The sequence below is a fragment of the Dreissena polymorpha genome, chromosome 6 (assembly GCF_020536995.1).
Source record: "Dreissena polymorpha isolate Duluth1 chromosome 6, UMN_Dpol_1.0, whole genome shotgun sequence".
NCBI lineage: Eukaryota > Metazoa > Mollusca > Bivalvia > Myida > Dreissenidae > Dreissena > Dreissena polymorpha.
Window position 1 is genome coordinate 66123049 of NC_068360.1, and position 18432 is coordinate 66141480.

At 34.7% G+C, this 18432-nt stretch overlaps 1 protein-coding gene and 1 long non-coding RNA gene across 5 annotated transcripts in view; one reads left to right on the forward strand and one right to left on the reverse strand.

Annotated features, from left to right (window-relative positions):
- The window catches only part of LOC127834235 (general transcription factor IIF subunit 2-like), a 42102-nt gene extending 33335 nt beyond the window's left edge, over positions 1 to 8767 (forward strand). The window contains exons 7-8 of one of the 4 annotated variants that reach the window (XM_052359909.1): positions 7140 to 7794; positions 7835 to 8767. In XM_052359909.1, coding sequence (XP_052215869.1) covers positions 7140 to 7250 — 111 coding nt within the window. In that variant the 3' untranslated portion in view covers positions 7251 to 7794; positions 7835 to 8767. Of the gene's footprint in view, positions 1 to 7139 lie in introns of all 4 variants that reach the window. The other 3 variants (XM_052359910.1, XM_052359912.1, XM_052359911.1) reach the window with 3 other exon arrangements.
- A 2613-nt stretch (positions 8768 to 11380) lies between these two features.
- On the reverse strand, positions 11381 to 18258 carry LOC127834231 (uncharacterized). The gene is made up of 4 exons (XR_008027839.1): positions 18073 to 18258; positions 16990 to 17179; positions 16319 to 16418; positions 11381 to 14239 (listed from the first exon to the last, which is right to left on the reverse strand). It is a non-coding gene; the product is annotated as an uncharacterized LOC127834231 (long non-coding RNA).
- Between the last annotated feature and the right edge of the window lie 174 nt (positions 18259 to 18432).

Below are 18432 nucleotides of genomic sequence, written 5' to 3' on the forward strand. Positions count from 1 at the left end.
ATGTCGTCTGCTGAATTTCTTAAATTAGCATTTTCTTCGATTTTTTTCAAAGAATATCAACAGAATAGCAAACAGTTTGGATCCTGATGAGACGCCACGTTCTTTTGCGTCTCATATGGATCCAAACTGTTTGCAAAGGCCTTCAAAATTCGGTTCCCGCACTGATAGGGTTAATATTAAAGTGATTTTTTGGCAGTTGAAACATACACTAAAGTTACTAAAGCTAGTACAGTGCATATTTCTGGACTAATGCAGGGCAGATAGTTTTCTAGTGACAAGGGCAAATCATTCTTAAGTGAATGTAGGGCAGAAAATTGTGATGTTAATGCGGTTAATGCAGGGCAGATATATATGTATTGTATGCAGGGCTGATTATTCTGTAAAGTGAGTTTTGTCTGCAGTTAATGCTGATATGAATACAGGTCAGATAATTGTTAAGGGAATTCATGTAGATTATTGGAAGTGTATGCAAAGCATGTTATTCTTTAAAGAATATTGCAAAAAATTCAAAAGTGATTGCAGAGCAGATAATTAAGTCCTGATTTATCAAATATTTCTGTTGTAACAGCTGCGCAAATAATCCTGTAATTGACATGCAGGTCATATAATTCTATTTATTGAACATTCTGTAGTGCCTGCAATGCAGATAATTCTGTAGAGAATGCATGGCAGATGATTCTGTAGAAACTGTAGGGAAGATAATTCTGTAAGAGCATCAGGGCCGATAATCCTTTGATGAAAGTAGGGTAGATAATTCGAAAATGAAAGCAGGAAAGATTATTCTTTAATGAAAGCAGGGCAGATAATTCTTTAATAAAAGCAGGTGAGATAATTCTGTAGTGAATTCACTTATTTGGCTTACAAGTTGGCATGTCTGGCAGTCTGCCTACATGAGTGAAGTGACTTCCTCCATATTTTTTTCAAGCGATTGCATTGAAACTTCAAATATGTGAGGATGTGTGCTTGTTATCCCCAGATATCCAGGCATTTCGGATATTTTCCCTTTAACTGGGCTGACAGAGAATTGTGAGGGTTTTAGCTTGTTTTAGCTTTAGCTCTAGTTTTGTAGTAATGAGTGTGTTGAACGAACTGTGAAGATATTAAGGATGTTGAGCTTTACTCTGGGAAGGCCTTTATGAACTTAATTAATTTTATAACCTTTAATAAATGACCCCTTTTCATTGAGACCAATGTCGATCATAGATTGTGTAACCTTAATATCATAAAGCATGATAACCAAGATCCTATATTGGGTTTGTTAATGACATTTTGATACATTAGTGTTCACCTGTTAACATATTTCACGACTGGCAATTTTCAAAATCAATGTAATTTATATCTAATACTTCACAGTTGAAAGAAAGTCTTTCATTATCAAAGAGGCTTTGATTTGTTACAGCTGAGATATTAGGTTGAAATGTAACCCATTCTATTTGCGCATTCAAGTATCATACTACAATGTACATGTATATGCTGATATTGTCATTTTTTAGTTGGGACAAATGAGGAATTATAACCAACGATTTCCAAATTTTTAAATGTTACTAAAACAATTTCAATTTTGAGTGGTCTTGTGTTATGTTGTTTTTTTTTTGTTTTTGTTTTTTTTTGGGGGGGGAGAGTATTGAACCTGTGTCGTTTAGGTGAGAAGCACATGTACACCGTACCAACCACTGCGCTAGTAGGACAGCCCCACACAATTCTGTTTTCATATAAGACACTTTTAAGGGATTAAAAAATACGTTGCTGAAGGCATGAGTCAGTTAAGCTGGCTCGAGGTTTGAGTTTCACTTGAAGGTCAGCTACTTGAGCTTCCATCTCGAGAATATCTTTGTAGAAACATTGTTCACTGCTATCATCATACAACATGAAATGAACAGAAAGCTCACTCTTATTTGTGGACTTGACATTGTACTGTTTAATTGAATGTGATTAATTTAAGTCACAAAAATGATTTATTAGGTTAAATATAAGGTATATAATTCAATTATGATTAGCTAGTCTATCTGAATATTAGATCCACCATAAAAATATATGAAAAATGTCAGATTTGATTCACCCTTCCTGTTGCCTGTCTGATCAAGTTTGCTTATCATTAATTCATATAAATACCAGAATAACTTTCCCTCTTCACAGATGGTTCCTGTCTTTGACTCAGAGAACAGTCAACAAAGAAACATTAACTGTTTCTGGCATGAGAGCTTCCCCTGGTCTCCTATCTATCAAATATCAAGAGATGTGTTTGATTACTGAATGGAATTAGACCGGTCTGAGTCTTGCCTTTGAGGCAGATAATTTACTAAGTTCATTCAAGAGTTTGAAGGAGACTAGAATGAATGAACAAAATCTTTAATAATTTAGTATAACAGTTTCATTTAGGCATAGTGTGTTGAAAACTTTTTGTGTGAATCATCAAGACGAATTTTGTGTTGAGAAACATCTTAATTATAGACCATTAAATGAGCCGTGTTCCTGGAAAACTGGGTTTAATGCATGTAGTTAAGTGTTTCCCAGATTACACGCCGCAGTACTCGCATGCTTCTCAGGGATGACACTTTCTGCTTTTATTTTTCATTTAAAGGACGCCTCTAATAAATACGAATGTGAACAGGTGAAAAGTGTTGTCCATGATTAGCCTGTGTGGACTGCACAGGCTTATCTGGGATGACATCATGACACTTTACATCAATTTTACACATATGCAGGGGCCAATAAAGGACATCTTTGCATGAATAAATTAAAAAGATACAAAGACATTACAATTAATTCCATAAACACATGCAAATAAACTTATTTGTGTACATTAATGTGCTAAGCTGTTCCTAACTTTGTTTGCTCTCCACGTCAAGTTTGAGTAATACTGGAGGGCAGAAGAAAGATTTGACACTTTTGAATAATCCTTATGCTCTTGAGTGAGCAGATTATATGTTTAGTAGTACATTATACAAATGTTAATGTTTTAGACATCCTTGTAACCATTTTTGGGGCAAGTAAATTGTTTTATTATAAATCAGGAATATGCCATATAATTAGTAATTCTTTGTTCAAGTCATGTTGTTGCCTTGAATGTTATTTACCAGTATATTTACTACCACAGTTATCTCAATAAAAAAAAATTGAGTGTATAGTTACCCCCATACAAATGTACATTATGGAGGGAATGGAAATAAACTCGAAGAATTTATAGGAAGTATAGGTTGAATTTACTCCATATTAAAACAGCAGGAGTTCAGCATATAAATAATATATTTAATCTTTTTTACTACTTGAATACAATCTATTTCCTCATGTCATTTTCACATATGTTCTTCAACATTTAATACAAAACAAATCTTATACAGGGATGTTGGCTGTGATTTTTTGCCCAAAATTACAGCCTCTAACAGGCTGCTTCCCAATGGCAAACAGTAGCATTTTTTCTCCAAAATCTGACCAAAATTTTCCCAAAAAGAACTTTTCCAATAAACTTAATAATTGGTTTATTGAGTTTTCTTTGCAGGGATATAATTTTATAAAACTTTATAGCATTAATTGTAAAATGCAGTTAAAAATTTAATTATAAACAATTGGAATATTGTTATTTATAATCATATGAGTAATGTTTCATTTGTCCCTATTGCATGAGTTAGCGCACTATGTTTGCCAATTCAAAAGGCACAGGCTGTAAGATATTAGCCAAAAAATATCACTGGTTCCTTTCTGTAACACTATCAAGGACCTAAAGTATAACTAGCTAACAATATTTCATTTAGTGTTATGCAATTTCATGCAGATGCTGTGTAATAAAATGCAGATTGGATTGCACATTATGTTAATGAAGGGGGAAGGAATGAAAAAAAAAAGAGATTAAAATGTGGAAGTATAAAATTGTATCATGTAGTTATAGCTCCTTTTTTTCTGTAAAATCATTTTTTGGTCTGCTACTGTGCTTGTTCAAATCATGTCCCTGTGATCAGAACTAACCACGCCTGTGGTTCACATGATTTGTAAATAACAGTACACATGTAAACATGTTATTATCTGACACTGCAATGTTCAAGTGTTTAATATTTGGTGTGGGACATGTATGGTGGTTCTCTACCTACATGTACCGTTAGTTGTTCAAATCTTGCCTCAGGAGTAAATATTGACTCCATTCTATGTGTTTTTTATGTTTATAATGAGACCCTTAATTTGTTGTAATATTTCTCAGACCAACTGTCATAAGTTTTAAGAATCAAATAAGCCTTGTTTTGGGAAAATTGTGCTTAATGCATGTGCATAAGTGTTGTCCCAGATTAACCTGTGCGATTACAATGCATCAAACAAAGATTATAAAGATTAAAAACATTCATATTGAGTGTACCACATAAGAGTACTGATAGCTAATATCAAACTGTCCTATAGTGTTGATTTATATTGTCTATTTAATGCTTGATCAAACTGCCCTATAGTGTTGATTTATGTCTATTAAATGCTAGTATGCAGATAACAGGATTGTATTTTCTTATTTTCAATTTACATAGGTCTTCATTAAATCTACATTGGCAAAGTCCCACTTGAAAACTTGAGCTCTATTGTATTTTAAACCATTATCTTATTTGTTTATGTAGTCTGATAACGTTCTTGGGCGTAACACTCACTGAACATGTTATCTCAATTCAATATGTGGAATAGTATAATCTGTAGAGAGGCAAAACAAGAACTCAAGTCATAATGCAAAGCAAAACCAAAAAGCATAACAAGTTCTACATTGTAATGTGTTTTTTACAAATGTGTGAGTTTATTGTACATTTTTTAAAGTTTCTTCAATATTTATTTTAGTTTTTATTTTATTTCTGTGATTATTTTGTTCCTTTTTATATCAAGCCTAACAACTTAATACCCACACAGTCTAATCCGGGACAAAACTTACCACGTTTATGGGATTTTTCGTTTGAAGGAATTCTCTTCTTAATAAAAATCTAGTTCAGGCAGAAAGTATTGTCCCTGATTAGCCTGTGGCTAATCTGGGATGACACTTTGTGAACATGCATTAAGGCCAGTTTTCCTAGACTGGGATGACACTTTGTGAACATGCATTAAGGCCAGTTTTCCTAGACTGGGATGATACTTTGTGAACATGCATTAAGGCCAGTTTTCCTAGACTGGGATGACACTTTGTGAACATGCATTAAGGCCAGTTTTCCTAGACTAGGATGACACTTTGTGAACATGCATTAAGGCCAGTTTTCCTAGACTGGGATGACACTTTGTGAACATGCATTAAGGCCAGTTTTCCGAGACTGGGATGACACTTTGTGAACATGCATTAAGGCCAGTTTTCCTAGACTGGGATGACACTTTGTGAACATGCATTAAGGCCAGTTTTCCTAGACTGGGATGACACTTTGTGAACATGCATTAAGGCCAGTTTTCCTAGACTGGGTTGACACTTTGTGAACATGCATTAAGGCCAGTTTTCCCAGACTGCGGCTCATATGTGTCTATATTTCTAGGAAATACCATCAATATGGCCCTTTAAAAGCCATACAATTGTTATATAAAAGCAATCAGCATTGTCTGGAATTTGTTGTACCAGGTGAATACAGCCCTATAGCCCATTGTGTAACTCACAATTGTGTCTGCCAGTTACCTAATAATCAATGGTGGTAAGTGCTGTTTAGTTGTAGACTGAAGTCATGTTCAAGAGCTTTTTTCTCAGTTAATCTATTGATTTCCGCCAAAACCATGTCTGTCTGATGTCATAACCATTGTGTTTCTCCCTAACAATATATGAGAAATCCATGTAATATTATTTTGCTTGAAACTCTTATTCGCAGGATACCATACTTAAGCTCTGACAAAAAGAATACCTATATTTAAAAAGTTATGCATGCGTCAGTCCACCCGAGCTTGTCTTGACTGTTCTTCATTTATTGTGCAATTTTAAAACAACTACAAATGTTAAGGTTGTGGATATGATGTTTGGCTTGAAAGACCTTTTTCCTACTTCAAATGTCAAGGTCAGACTTAGAGGCCACATGGGCACATTACCGCTTGTGTGGACTGTAACTTCATCATTTTGGGGATGAGACTCTGGTAACATTATGACACTCATTGGATATTTTCACAGCCTTACAGTTAATTATTTCCTACAATAATATACCTCTGAGACATTGTGTAATACATTGAAAGTAGAACGAATTGTAACTAGTTGGTTTATCACGCTGATAGCTCAGTTGGTAGAATATTAATCAGAAGATTGAGAATTTTTATTTTGGGCCTGGCTAAGTAACTGATGTTTGGTGATTGGTCATGATTCTATTGCAATTGTCCCCATCCTCTAATTCAAGAAGAGGAAATGTAAGTTACTGGCTTAAGCATAAGAATTGGTAAACCGACTTACAGTGGAAAAGTATGAACAGGTTATATGTGGTGCTATGACCTGGACTGTTCAAAGGGTAGAAACTTCTCAAAACAAGACAAATGACCATAGGGCATGGATGCCCCCACATTCCACTTATGTCTCATATCTCCACTATTGTTAATAACAAGTTGTTGTATGGCCAAATTTGACTTTTGACATCTAAGTGTAACCTTTACCTGTTAGGTGAGGAGACATATGTTACATGTGGCATGCTTTCTCCCCATGGTGGTCATTAGTGGGAAGTAAGTGATGGCCAAATGTTACCTTTTACCTTGTCTGTACCGACTAATAACGGGAAAATCACTGTTATGCCTCTCGAATCAGAAATGCTGGGGGGGGGGATTAAATGTGATAAGTGTCGTCCAAGGCTAATCAGAGACAACACTTTCTACTTTAACCCTTTGAATGCTGGGAAATTTGTCGTCTGCTAAAATGTTGTCTGCTGAATTTCTAAAATTAGCATTTTCTTCGATTTTTTTCAAAGAATACTATCAGAATAGCAAACAGTTTGGATCCTGATGAGACGCCACATTTTGTGGCGTCTCATCTGGATCCAAACTGTTTGCAAAGGCCTTCAAAATTCGGTTCCCGCACTGAAAGGGTTAATGGATATTTTTGTTTAAAAGAGGTCTCTTCTGAACAAAGATCCAGAGTTGGCAAAAGTTTTGTCCTTGATAAGCCTGGGATGACAATTTACATATGCATTAAGTCCCTTTTCCCCAGAATGAAGCTTTGATGACTATTGTTTCAGACCTATTTGAAGGAGATTCTTCAAGACCTGTGCATCTACAACATGAAGGCCCCACACCGCAACATGTACGAGCTGAAGCCAGAGTATCGCCACTACAAGGAACAGAAATGAGACTGGCTACCTAGCAACCGAAGCTGTTGTTAAGCATCGTTGAGATCTATGCCTTGCAGAGCTCTGTTGGTGCTTGTTTTGGTGTTGGGGGCAACCAGAGTTAATTTGAGCCTGGAACTGAATTTTGAAGGCCTTTGCAAACAGTTTGGATCCAGATGAGACGCCAAAACGTGGCGTCTCATCTGGATCCAAACTGTTTGCTATTCTGATAGTATTCTTTGAAAAAAATCGAAGAAAATGCTAATTTTAGAAATTCAGCAGACGACATTTTAGCAGATGACAAATTACCTAGCATGCAAAGGGTTAATTTGAGCCTCATTCTAGATAAACTGGGGTTACTTCATGTGGGTAAAGTGTCGTGCCTGATAAGCCTGTTAAGTCCCAAGGTCACTTGACCCATACAAAGGTCACTTGACCCATACAAATTTTAGCAGACAACAAATTACCCAGCATGCAAAGGGTTAATTTGAGCCTCATTCTAGATAAACTGGGGTTACTTCATGTGGGTAAAGTGTCGTGCCTGATAAGCCTGTTAAGTCCCAAGGTCACTTGACCCGTTCAAAGGTCACTTGACCCATACAAAGGTCACTTGACCCATACAAATTAAGCCCAGTTTTTCCAGAACAAGGCTCATGTGAAAATGCAGGCAATGTGATTGAACAATATGCATATCGGACACCGTAAAATAATTCATACTAATGTTGTAATCTTGTTAACAAGCTCCACATAAAAATCAAAGTTACTTTATTAAAAAAAAACACAGAAAATCAGCTGAAGATGTCAGCCATATAGTGCTGTATATCCATGCAATCATACCAAAAAACATGGCAATAGTATTAAATAATTTAGAAATAATAGACGGGTAACCGTTGGTTATTGCGGTAATAACCAACGGTATGGATGTGTAGGAATTAAACCACGAGGGCGTAGCCCGAGTGGTTTGATAACAAGCATCGGAACGACATACTGTTGGTTATTACCGCAATAGCCAACGGTTACCCGTCGATTATTTCGATTCTAACACGATTTCATTAATACGTTATCCGCGATTTAAAGTTTATAAATAAGAATTATATTAACCGAACGTCCTCCACTTTTCCACGAAAACTAATGTCACTAGAACAAATAAAATCAAATGACGTTGTCTTCATTCATAAACATTGCGCGGACAATCAAAATGACGTCACTTTAAACAACCGTTGGTATATCGGTGTAATAACCAACAGTAGTTTTTCTTCTTTGTATATAGAAAACAAGTCACATGCCGTGGTAGAATTTAGTTTTTAAAATGGTGAATTTATAATTAAGGAGTTTTAAAATGAATAGTTATAATAATTACCTAGTAAAAAACATATATCACCTCGGTAAGGGTTTCCGCCGTCTTGATAATGTTACTGCATCACTTATAACGGTGCTATTGGCCAGAATAGTCATCTGGTTGTATTGACTTATTTGTTAACAAGACCTTTATAGGCTTATTTTGGTTATCAAAATAAAAACATCTGTTGAAAATCGTGTATCTTCTTTTTTTTTCAGCTTTTTACTGTGAAATTTTGTTAGCAAGATTTATATTAAAATAATAAATTTGTACATTACAAGTTTCGTTCCATAATAAACAATTTCATTTCTTTATCCTCTATTTAGATAGTAATGAAACATGAGCTCATACCTGAGATAGACCTTGTGCGTTTAACTCTTCCAGTGCTGGAACCGAATTTTGAAGGCCTTTGCAAACAGTTTGGATCCAGATGAGACGCCACAGAACGTGGCGTCTCATCAGGATCCAAACTGTTTGCTATTCTCATAGTATTCTTTGAAAAAAATCAAAGAAAATGCTAATTTTAGAAATTCAGCAGACGACATTTTTGCAGACAACAATTTTCCCAGCATGCAAAGGGTAAATGCTGTGCCTCAAATGAGCCTCATTTTGGGAAAACAAGGCATAACGTATGTGCGTGTAGTGTAACCCCAGATAAGCCTTTGCAGTTTGCCCACTTTTACCAGAATGAGGTCAAATAATAAGCTGACAGTAACTGATTTTAACCATCATAACATTATGTCTTGTTATGGAGGCTGCATCTCAGATAACTGTCTTGATCAGTAATAATTATTCCTGCTGTGAGTGAATTCTGCTTTTGAAAACAAGTCAATGTGAAAAAACTTTTTACTAGTGTGGCTGTGATTCAATTGCTACCTGATATGTATCTGATAACCCCCTCGGTATTAGGGTTCAAAGCCTTTGTATTGAGGTTTAACCACTTAGTATTTAGGTTTAGGCTAGTATTCCATCTATTCGCATCCGTATCCGCAAAATCATAATACGGACGCTATATTCCATTTATCTGCATACGTGCAACGTATCTTTCTTTTGTTAAATGGATAAAACTGACAATTTTAATTGAAATGATTATTATGAAGGACAAGCGTGAATTTAAGTAGATATAAGGTACAAATCATCATTCTGTCTGTAAAAGAATACAAATGGTAAATACCTGAAACATCTTCTTCTAGTGTCTTTGCTATGCTTTTCCAAACATTTGAAGTGAAATCAGAGTCCCGATATGCGAAACTGAATTGGTTGTGTAATTCCGGGTAATTTTTCACAAATTCGATTAGTTTTTCAGTTGATTTGTGAGATGACAGCCCCCACATCATGCTTAATACCGTCCGTATCTTGTCCGTATCCACATTAGAATGCTCACTAGAGCGTTCTTTTGCGGACGCCCACTGCTCATGCGGATGAATGGAATAAGCGCAGAGCATTTCAACTTGTTCTAAATTTTTGCGGATACGGACAGATGGAATAATAGCCTTACTTCCTCAGTTTTAAGGTTTAACTCCTTAGTATTTAGGTTTATCCCCAAAAGTATATAGGTTTAACCCCTTTGTATTTGGGTTTAACCACTTTGTCTTTAGGTTTGACCCATTTGTATTGATGTTTGACCCCTAAGTAATACTGTATTGAGGTTTAACCACTAAGTATTTAGGTTTAACCCCTTAGTATTGATGTTTAACATTTGAGTATTGAGGTTTAACCCCCCCCCCCCCCCCCCCCCCCCCGAGTATTGAGGTTTAACCCTTTAGTATCGAGGTTTAACCCCTTGGAATCAAGGGTTAACACCTTAGTATTTAGGTTTAACCCCTTTGTATAGTATTGAGGTTCAACCCCTTTGTATTGAGGTTTAACCCCTTTGTATTGAGGTTTAACCCCTTAGTATTGAGGTTTAACCGCTTTGTATAGTATCGAGGTTCAACCCCTTTGTATTGAGGTTTAACCCCTTTGTATTGAGGTTTAACCCCTTAGTATTGAGGTTTAACCCCTTTGTATAGTATTGAGGTTCAACCCCTTTGTATTGAGGTTTAACCCCTTTGTATTGGGGTTTAACCCTTTAGTATTGAGGTTTAACCGCTTTGTATAGTATCGTGGTTTAACCCAATCATATTGAAATTTAATCCTTTAGTATTGAGGTTTAACACCTTGGTATTGAGGTTTAACACCTTAGTATTGAGGTTTAACACCTTAGTATTAAGGTACAACCCCCTTAGTATTGACGTTTAACCCATTAGTATTGAGGTTATGATTGAGTTGACTTGCAAGTGAAACCTTCACCTGATATTGGGACCATGGAGATGTAAGGCATGGAGGAAATGTTTTAATAGTACTACTAGCATTATAAGTGCTGACCAACAGATTCAGATTTATTTGCAATCCATGACACAGACGTAAAGAACAAGAGATGTGTTTGTCAGAAACACAATGCCCCGTACTGCACCGCTTTGAAGCCATATATTAAACCTTTGACCTTGAAGGATGACCTTGACCTTTCACCACTCAAAATGTGCAGCTCCATGAGATGCACATGCATGCCAAATATCAAGTTGCTATCTTCAAATTATTGCAAAAGTTACGAACAAGGTTAAAGTTTAGAGACAGAATGACAGGCAAAAAACAATATACCCTGATCATTCGATCCGGGGGCATAAAAAGGTACAATCAACACAAAGATGAAGACAGCAATTCGTAAACATTGTTAATGGTTGACAGCAGCAGATCACTACATTGTATTTATAAAGTATACCGGTACAGATTAACACCCATATTCTCTAAAAGAAAGAGTAACAACAAGATGTCTGCTACTGAAGTTTATTTGACTTAAACATGGAATGAGTTCAAACTGGTAAATTTACGGTGTAGTACAAACCATTGTTAAAAAGTTTATATTGTGACACAAGATCTTCTGTCCTTAAAGCCCATACAAATAGATGTAAGGCATCTTGACTTAAATAAATCAACATTTCTTAACAACTTTCCTGTGAGATAGCAATATAACAAACAACTTTTATCATCACAAATTCCACTTCTATAATGAAGTGATCAACTGGAGTTTAACAACATCTAAACTTTGGCTTCAAAAAAAGCCTGTGGTTGGAAAAGACTGAACATACAGGTGATCATTTCAGCCAAGTACATGTACTGGGATAACTGAGTTTCATTCATGTGCATTAATTTTGATCCCAGATTAGTGTTTGCAGTGTGAGAAGGCTTATCAACCGAGACATTTTCAACTTTTATGGAATTTTTCAATTAAAGAAAAGTCTCTTCTAAACTAGTCTAGGCTGAAATTGATGTCCCTGATTCGCCTGGGAGTATTGCACTGGCTAATCTGGGACGACACTTTATGCACATGCATTAAGCCCAGTTTTCCCAGAACAAAGCTAGTCATTTTTCAACTTGAATTGGAATTCTTAGTATAATTAAAGACAATCATTTTGTTGTGAGTAAAACAATATGCATGGCAAAAATGAGGCTAACAAATAAACAGGGTAACTCCACAGCCAGACCAGGCCATCAGCTGATGTTCTAGTGTGGCTTTCAATGACTAAACAAGATCAAGCCCGACTTTCAAAAGGTCACAGGGAGGTCATGAAGAGAGGGTTAATCTCCACTAACAATTTTTAAAATACTGACAGTTCAATCACAACTGCATGAAAAAACAAACACAACATTATCTGGCCATGAAAACTGTGCAAATGACAATTTTCACTATGAAAGAACTAAGAAATGTTGGTTTATAGGGGACATTTTTACAAAATTACGTATGCGCAAGTAGAATGTTTTTTTTTTACCAAAAATGCGATTCAACCCAATTGTTAATTTAACATTTTACCATAAATAATAATATTTTCACTTGATCAGTGTTTCCAAACAAGGATTTCAAATACACATTAATTTATCAATTATTCAGCACTTTCTTTAAATACAATCACAGTTAACAAAATACCTAGCACTTTATGCAAACATCAAATAAAATAATGCAAAGAGTTATTTCAAGTCGACCATAAGCATAGCATGTATACAATGAAATGATTACAAACAATTAGAAATATCACAAATGTGTAGGCAACCTAAGTTCATATTCTAGCTATTTACCTAGAAGCAATACTAAACCTACGGGGTGTTCGTGACTGAATATATTGTGCGCCATGAAAGTATTAATGGTTATTGGTATAAAATATGTCTTATCCAATACAAAACCCTACATAAGTCAGTTTAAATTAGTTTACACAAGACACAGTTTTAAAGGAAATACATAGGTATCTAAAAAGAAGTGTATATTTACTTTTACTGAATACTGTGAAGACTTTTTTCAATAATATATATAATGACTAATGACATCAGCTAATAAATTATCGTACCTCAAAAATATTGTCGTAATAAAAATTCAACAAGTTTTAACATTACATGCATGTATATTCACATGTAATTAATGCTGAAGCTTAAGTTAAATATTGTATAACGTCTGACTAGTAATACATGACACACATAATATATGTGTTGAATAAGTACACTGTTTTAACATGTAATTAATGATGAAGCTTTAAAAAAGGTCAAGTGTCTGACTAGTAAAGGCGAAATGGCACATGTAAAATATGTGTTTAGAAGAAATCATGTGAATTGTTAAAAACTTTCCTTAATGTATCTTGAAAAATAACTCATAATGACCACACTGTATGTAAAACATATCTTTTTTTTTTCATAGTATTACTAAGGGTTTTATCACAGGTTGAAACAAGTCTGAAGCAAAGTAACTGTTGTTTAATATTTCCTATGGTAAATCAAACTTTAAAGGGAGCAAACATAGTAATACTCCTTGTATCACTTTTTGCGTAATACAATGAAGTAAAATGCAAAATAATATCACAACCTGTGGTTTGTGCTATAGCTCTTTTGACAGAAAATAGAAAGCAAACATTTTTGAAACATTAAAATAAGTGTGTTGGTAAAGTGCCTTACTAAAAAAAATTAATGAAAGCAGTAGTTGAAAGAATAACGTTTTCATCAGATCTACAATACATTGATTTTTATGGCTATGGTTTTTGTGTATCTCTTTTCAAATGTATTTTTCATTCACTTGAATACCAATTTAATGTTAATCGATGATAAATCCAATTAATAGAGATTCTGACCGTCTAAGTTAAGTTGTGTGTTGACAACGGAATATTCTAACAATCAAAGGATATTAGAAAAGTAAAAAATATACATACATTCATGAGATAAGTTGCAATCATCTGATGTTTTGACAAAATTTAAAATATTCGCTCATTCTCCATTCAATCTCATGATTGTTAGTCACATTGTTAAATAATCAGAAACAAGTAAAACGCTACCTTTCAGGTTAATAAGATACAAACGATTTGCTAAAACCCCATATGAAAATACATAAATAAACATTATTGAGTGAATAACAAATAACCTGGTCTAGAAAATCATTCTGACCAGTCAAGTCCAGAACAAAGTACTAGAATACAAAAAAAAACTTATACAGCCATAAATTTAGTATTCGGTTAAACCAAATGAATGATGACCAGTTGTCTCCCCTTATTTATCACAATGTTGTCAAACGATTCCCAGGCAGTCTGTGATGATTCAATTATGCGTAGTCACACATGATGTAAGTTGTATTTGAAAACTGTCTAACAGCAAACACCTGGAAAGAACAATTCAATAAACTATGGTTACAACTTGTGTCGAAATGCAAGGTGACATAATCACATGTCAAATATTATTACTTACACCTTACAAACTAGAACTTAGCTGAAGCAAAATGGCAGGTGGGATCCCTTCAAACTTTTTGTCCCAACCTTCAAAATATATCCCCTCTGTTTTGATACTCTTTTATGTCTGTGTTCGTGTAAATACAGACACAACAAACATATTTTTAAAGGCTTTTCATGATTATAAAACTAACATTCGGTATTACTTGATATATTATCAAATTATTTTTAAGTTGGATGGAATATATGCCTCATGAAATATATGCTGAATGGATGCTTCAATATATATATATATACATGTAATTGAGTACGTAAGTGTAAACTGCACAATTTAGTCACATACAACATGCAATAATATAAACACAATAGTTGCCTGGTCAGCCAGATCTCAACATTTTAAATAGTTGTCTGATTGCCCCTGGCAAGTAAAAGTTGGGTCCGGGCAAGTTATTTATAATCTAGTTTTCCGCCTGGGCAAGTGCAAAAAAGAACAAAGACAAGAGATGTGTTTGTCATAAACGCAATTCCCCCAATTGCGCCGCTTTGAAGCCATATATTTGACCTTTGACCTTGAAGGATTACCTTTACCTTTCACCACTCAAAATGTGCAGCTCCATGAGATACACGTGTTTGCCAAATATCAAGTTGCTATCTTCGATAATGCAAAAGTTATTGCAAAACTTTAACCAATGTTAAAGTTTTGGGACACACACAATGAATGAATAAATGACAGACAGACAGGCCAAAAAAAATATACCCCCGATCTTTCGATCTGGGGGCATAAAAAACGTGCGTTTCTATTGTTAAATAGTACAAATAATCATGAACGATTTGCCTAATGCACGAATTTACCTCAGCGATTGTTGTTTGCGGAAGTCCCAACTTACGACGCATGGTGGGCATGAATTTCTAAATTTCTTTTTAGAAACGCCGTTAATGGCTTGGGATTCCAAACGTCTGCTTTCAAATGCTATTGTGTTTATCTTTTTTATTACTATTCAATTACAAATAACATCGTTGGTGTTTTCAGTCACGAAGAAAACTACTGAAATTTTATAACCATATAAAAACAACAACAAATAGCTTCTGTATATATATATATTTCAGATTTTGCGACATTTTCAACAATCTTTTGCTTTACGTCAATAGACATTTTTTTACGGTTCACATTTTGTTTACAGTACTGTTAGCAGACGAGAAATGTCTAGTTAATTTAGCTTCGGCTTTACAAGTAACTGTAAGTCTGGAGGACAGAGGCAAAGTAGATCTGTGCTTGCTGACGAAGAGAATGGAGGAGAATGACTAATCATTTCATTAATAATCAAACATTTGCACAAATCGACATTTAGACTTTAATTGCTGTAATCATTGTGTTAAAACTTAAATGTGCAAAAATAAAACAGGTTTTGTGGTGTATCATTTTGATCTTTATTAAAAAAATATGAGGTTTACAGTTAAGTTGATTTGATATTTCATGTTTTGGCAAGTGGCTTTACGTTCAGGGCAAGTAGATTTTCTAAGTACTTGCCAAGAAGGGCAAATTGGTTTTTAGGTTAATGTTGAGCCCTGTCAGCATTAAGGAATTTAAAACAAGAGCTGTCTCCATAGGCTGACACATGCCCCCGAAAAACGCTTTGATAGAAGTTATGAGCAATTTTCGAAACCTAAGCGCAGATTTCGAAACCTAAACGCGGACTCTAAGTTCAAGGTCAAGGTCACAGGGGTCAAAATTTGTGTGCGCATGGAAAGGCCTTGTCCAGATACACATTCATACCAAATATGAAGGTTACATCTGAAATGACATAAAAGTTATGAGCATTTTTCTAAACCTAAACGCAAATTGTGATGGACAAATGGATGGACAGACGGACAGACAGTGCGATCACTATATGCCACCTTTCAGGGGCATATACAAAATCAAATAATATGTCATGCAGTAAATGCAAACAAGGAATTAACAACTTACGAGTTAAGGATTAATCAACAATAAGTGCAAGAACCACACAACTTACAATCAATATCCACTGTTGGAAACATATTCAGCAATGCCTGCTAATTTGCCAAGTAGTGCTCTAGGTTCAGATTGTTCACCACCAACACCAATTATTACACCTGGAACAAATTAAAAACACCGCTTTTAAAAAGAAATTTGTGTTACCATTACTTCAGCTACTGTTACTGCAGTGATGATTATTGCATAATCCAGTCACCCTGAGACCTAAATCGACTGTCTTTACTATCCAGTTCGTTCCAAAATTGAATACATGATAACTTAAGTAACACTTTTTGACATGAAATCAATTATGGAATAATTGTACAAACAAATGGCAAGTTGTAATTCTTAATTTATCACTGTAAAAGTACTGATATTATTCTACTTCTGACTCTCTACGCACTCAATCTGAATAGGGTTGGAGATTCACACGTGTTCTAACAATCTCAAGAAAAAATATTTTGATATAAATACTTTTTTGTAATTTTATTTATAAGTAACTTACAAATTTTTTTTAAACAAATTGCATCAGCTTGATGAAGCGCTTCAATATTATAATTTGTTAAAAATGCAGGGAAATTCTTAACCTAATGTATAAATCTACACATCTTTTTCATAAGTTTCATTCCGTGGTCCACTAGAGTAGACCTATGTCATTCATTGAAACAGAATTCGTAGAAATGTGCTCACATTGTTTACAGCGCATCGCTACAAGGGACGAGTTGTTCCCATGTTTCCCTGCTAAGGTCCCGGTGCTGTCATCACAGATAATAACCTGCTGCTTCTGGTCATTGGCAAACACTGTCTCTCCACAACCGGCTCCTTCCTTCAACAACTTCAGGATTTTTGGAACATATTTTCCATCAAATTGCAGACTGGGCTGAAAATGTAAAGGGTGTTTTTTTTGGGTGTGTTACTTGTAAACATACATTATCTTAAGAGTGTTTAGTGTCCTACCAGATATGAGCTAAAGTAATAAGTTTACACTTAAAGTAAACAAAATAACAATTGATTATTGATAGTAGGTGCTTGTATTATGTGTTTGATGTTGACGTGTAAAAAGATTATATAAAAAGGAAGATATTTATATGGACAGGGCTATTATTACTATGAATCCTAGAAACATTAATCAATTTTCGATGATGTCAGTTGGCATCATTATGTAATAAACAAAATAGATATTCCACTATTATCACTGTACTAGTATTTTCCTCAGCGCAGGTTTACTAGAGTATAAGTTGACCAGACACAACTAAAATAACTTATTGTTTCACAGAAAAGTTTCAATAAAACTTACACTATTTTTATATTTTTTATAGGAAAAATTGACAAAGATAAGAAGAAACAAATGGAAACTCCCTACCACATTTCCAAATAATCAATAAATTATTAAATGAACCTTATACTATTTAAAATAAAATGCACCTTTGTTCAGTGTATAGTTTCTGGTGTTAGGGATATATGGAAACCATACATATGGTAGGAATGACACAAACATTAAGATTTTCACACTCCCCAAAATCTCAGTTTTGAGACTGTCAGACAAATGTCGGACTAGAAATTGAAAAAAACAACAACATTTGTGTCTGACAGATTGTCCAACTTATTAAATTCAAACAGTTTAATTCACTGTCAGTTTTGACAGTCAGATTTTTGGGCTCTGCTTTTTTTAATCTAACACTCAGCAACAGAAAGTGAGTAAATCTACCCAAAGTTAAGTAAAACACGGAAGTGAGTAATCGCTAGTCGTTACACATTACACTAAGTGCTTACATCACTACAAAACTGGGTCCAAGGATTTCCAGCGTAGTCATAAATTCCACCACATACAAAGCCGCAACTTTTAATGTTTTCGGAATACGCGTCCCAGCCAGACATTTTTCGATACTTGTGAAAATAACGAAATTTCTAAGACAGTACCAGCGTGTCCGTCAGACTGCGTATTGATACAGAAAATAGTCCCAAGTTATAGTTACAAAAGATCGTTTACAAAAACCTGTTTAAGAAACACTGAGCAATGCATACTTGTCATTTTAGTCGGTTATGTGATATAATAAGATAACGTACGAAAAAATACGACGTTAAATTAGAACTACTTTCATATAAATGATATCCGGCTTATTACATTCTATG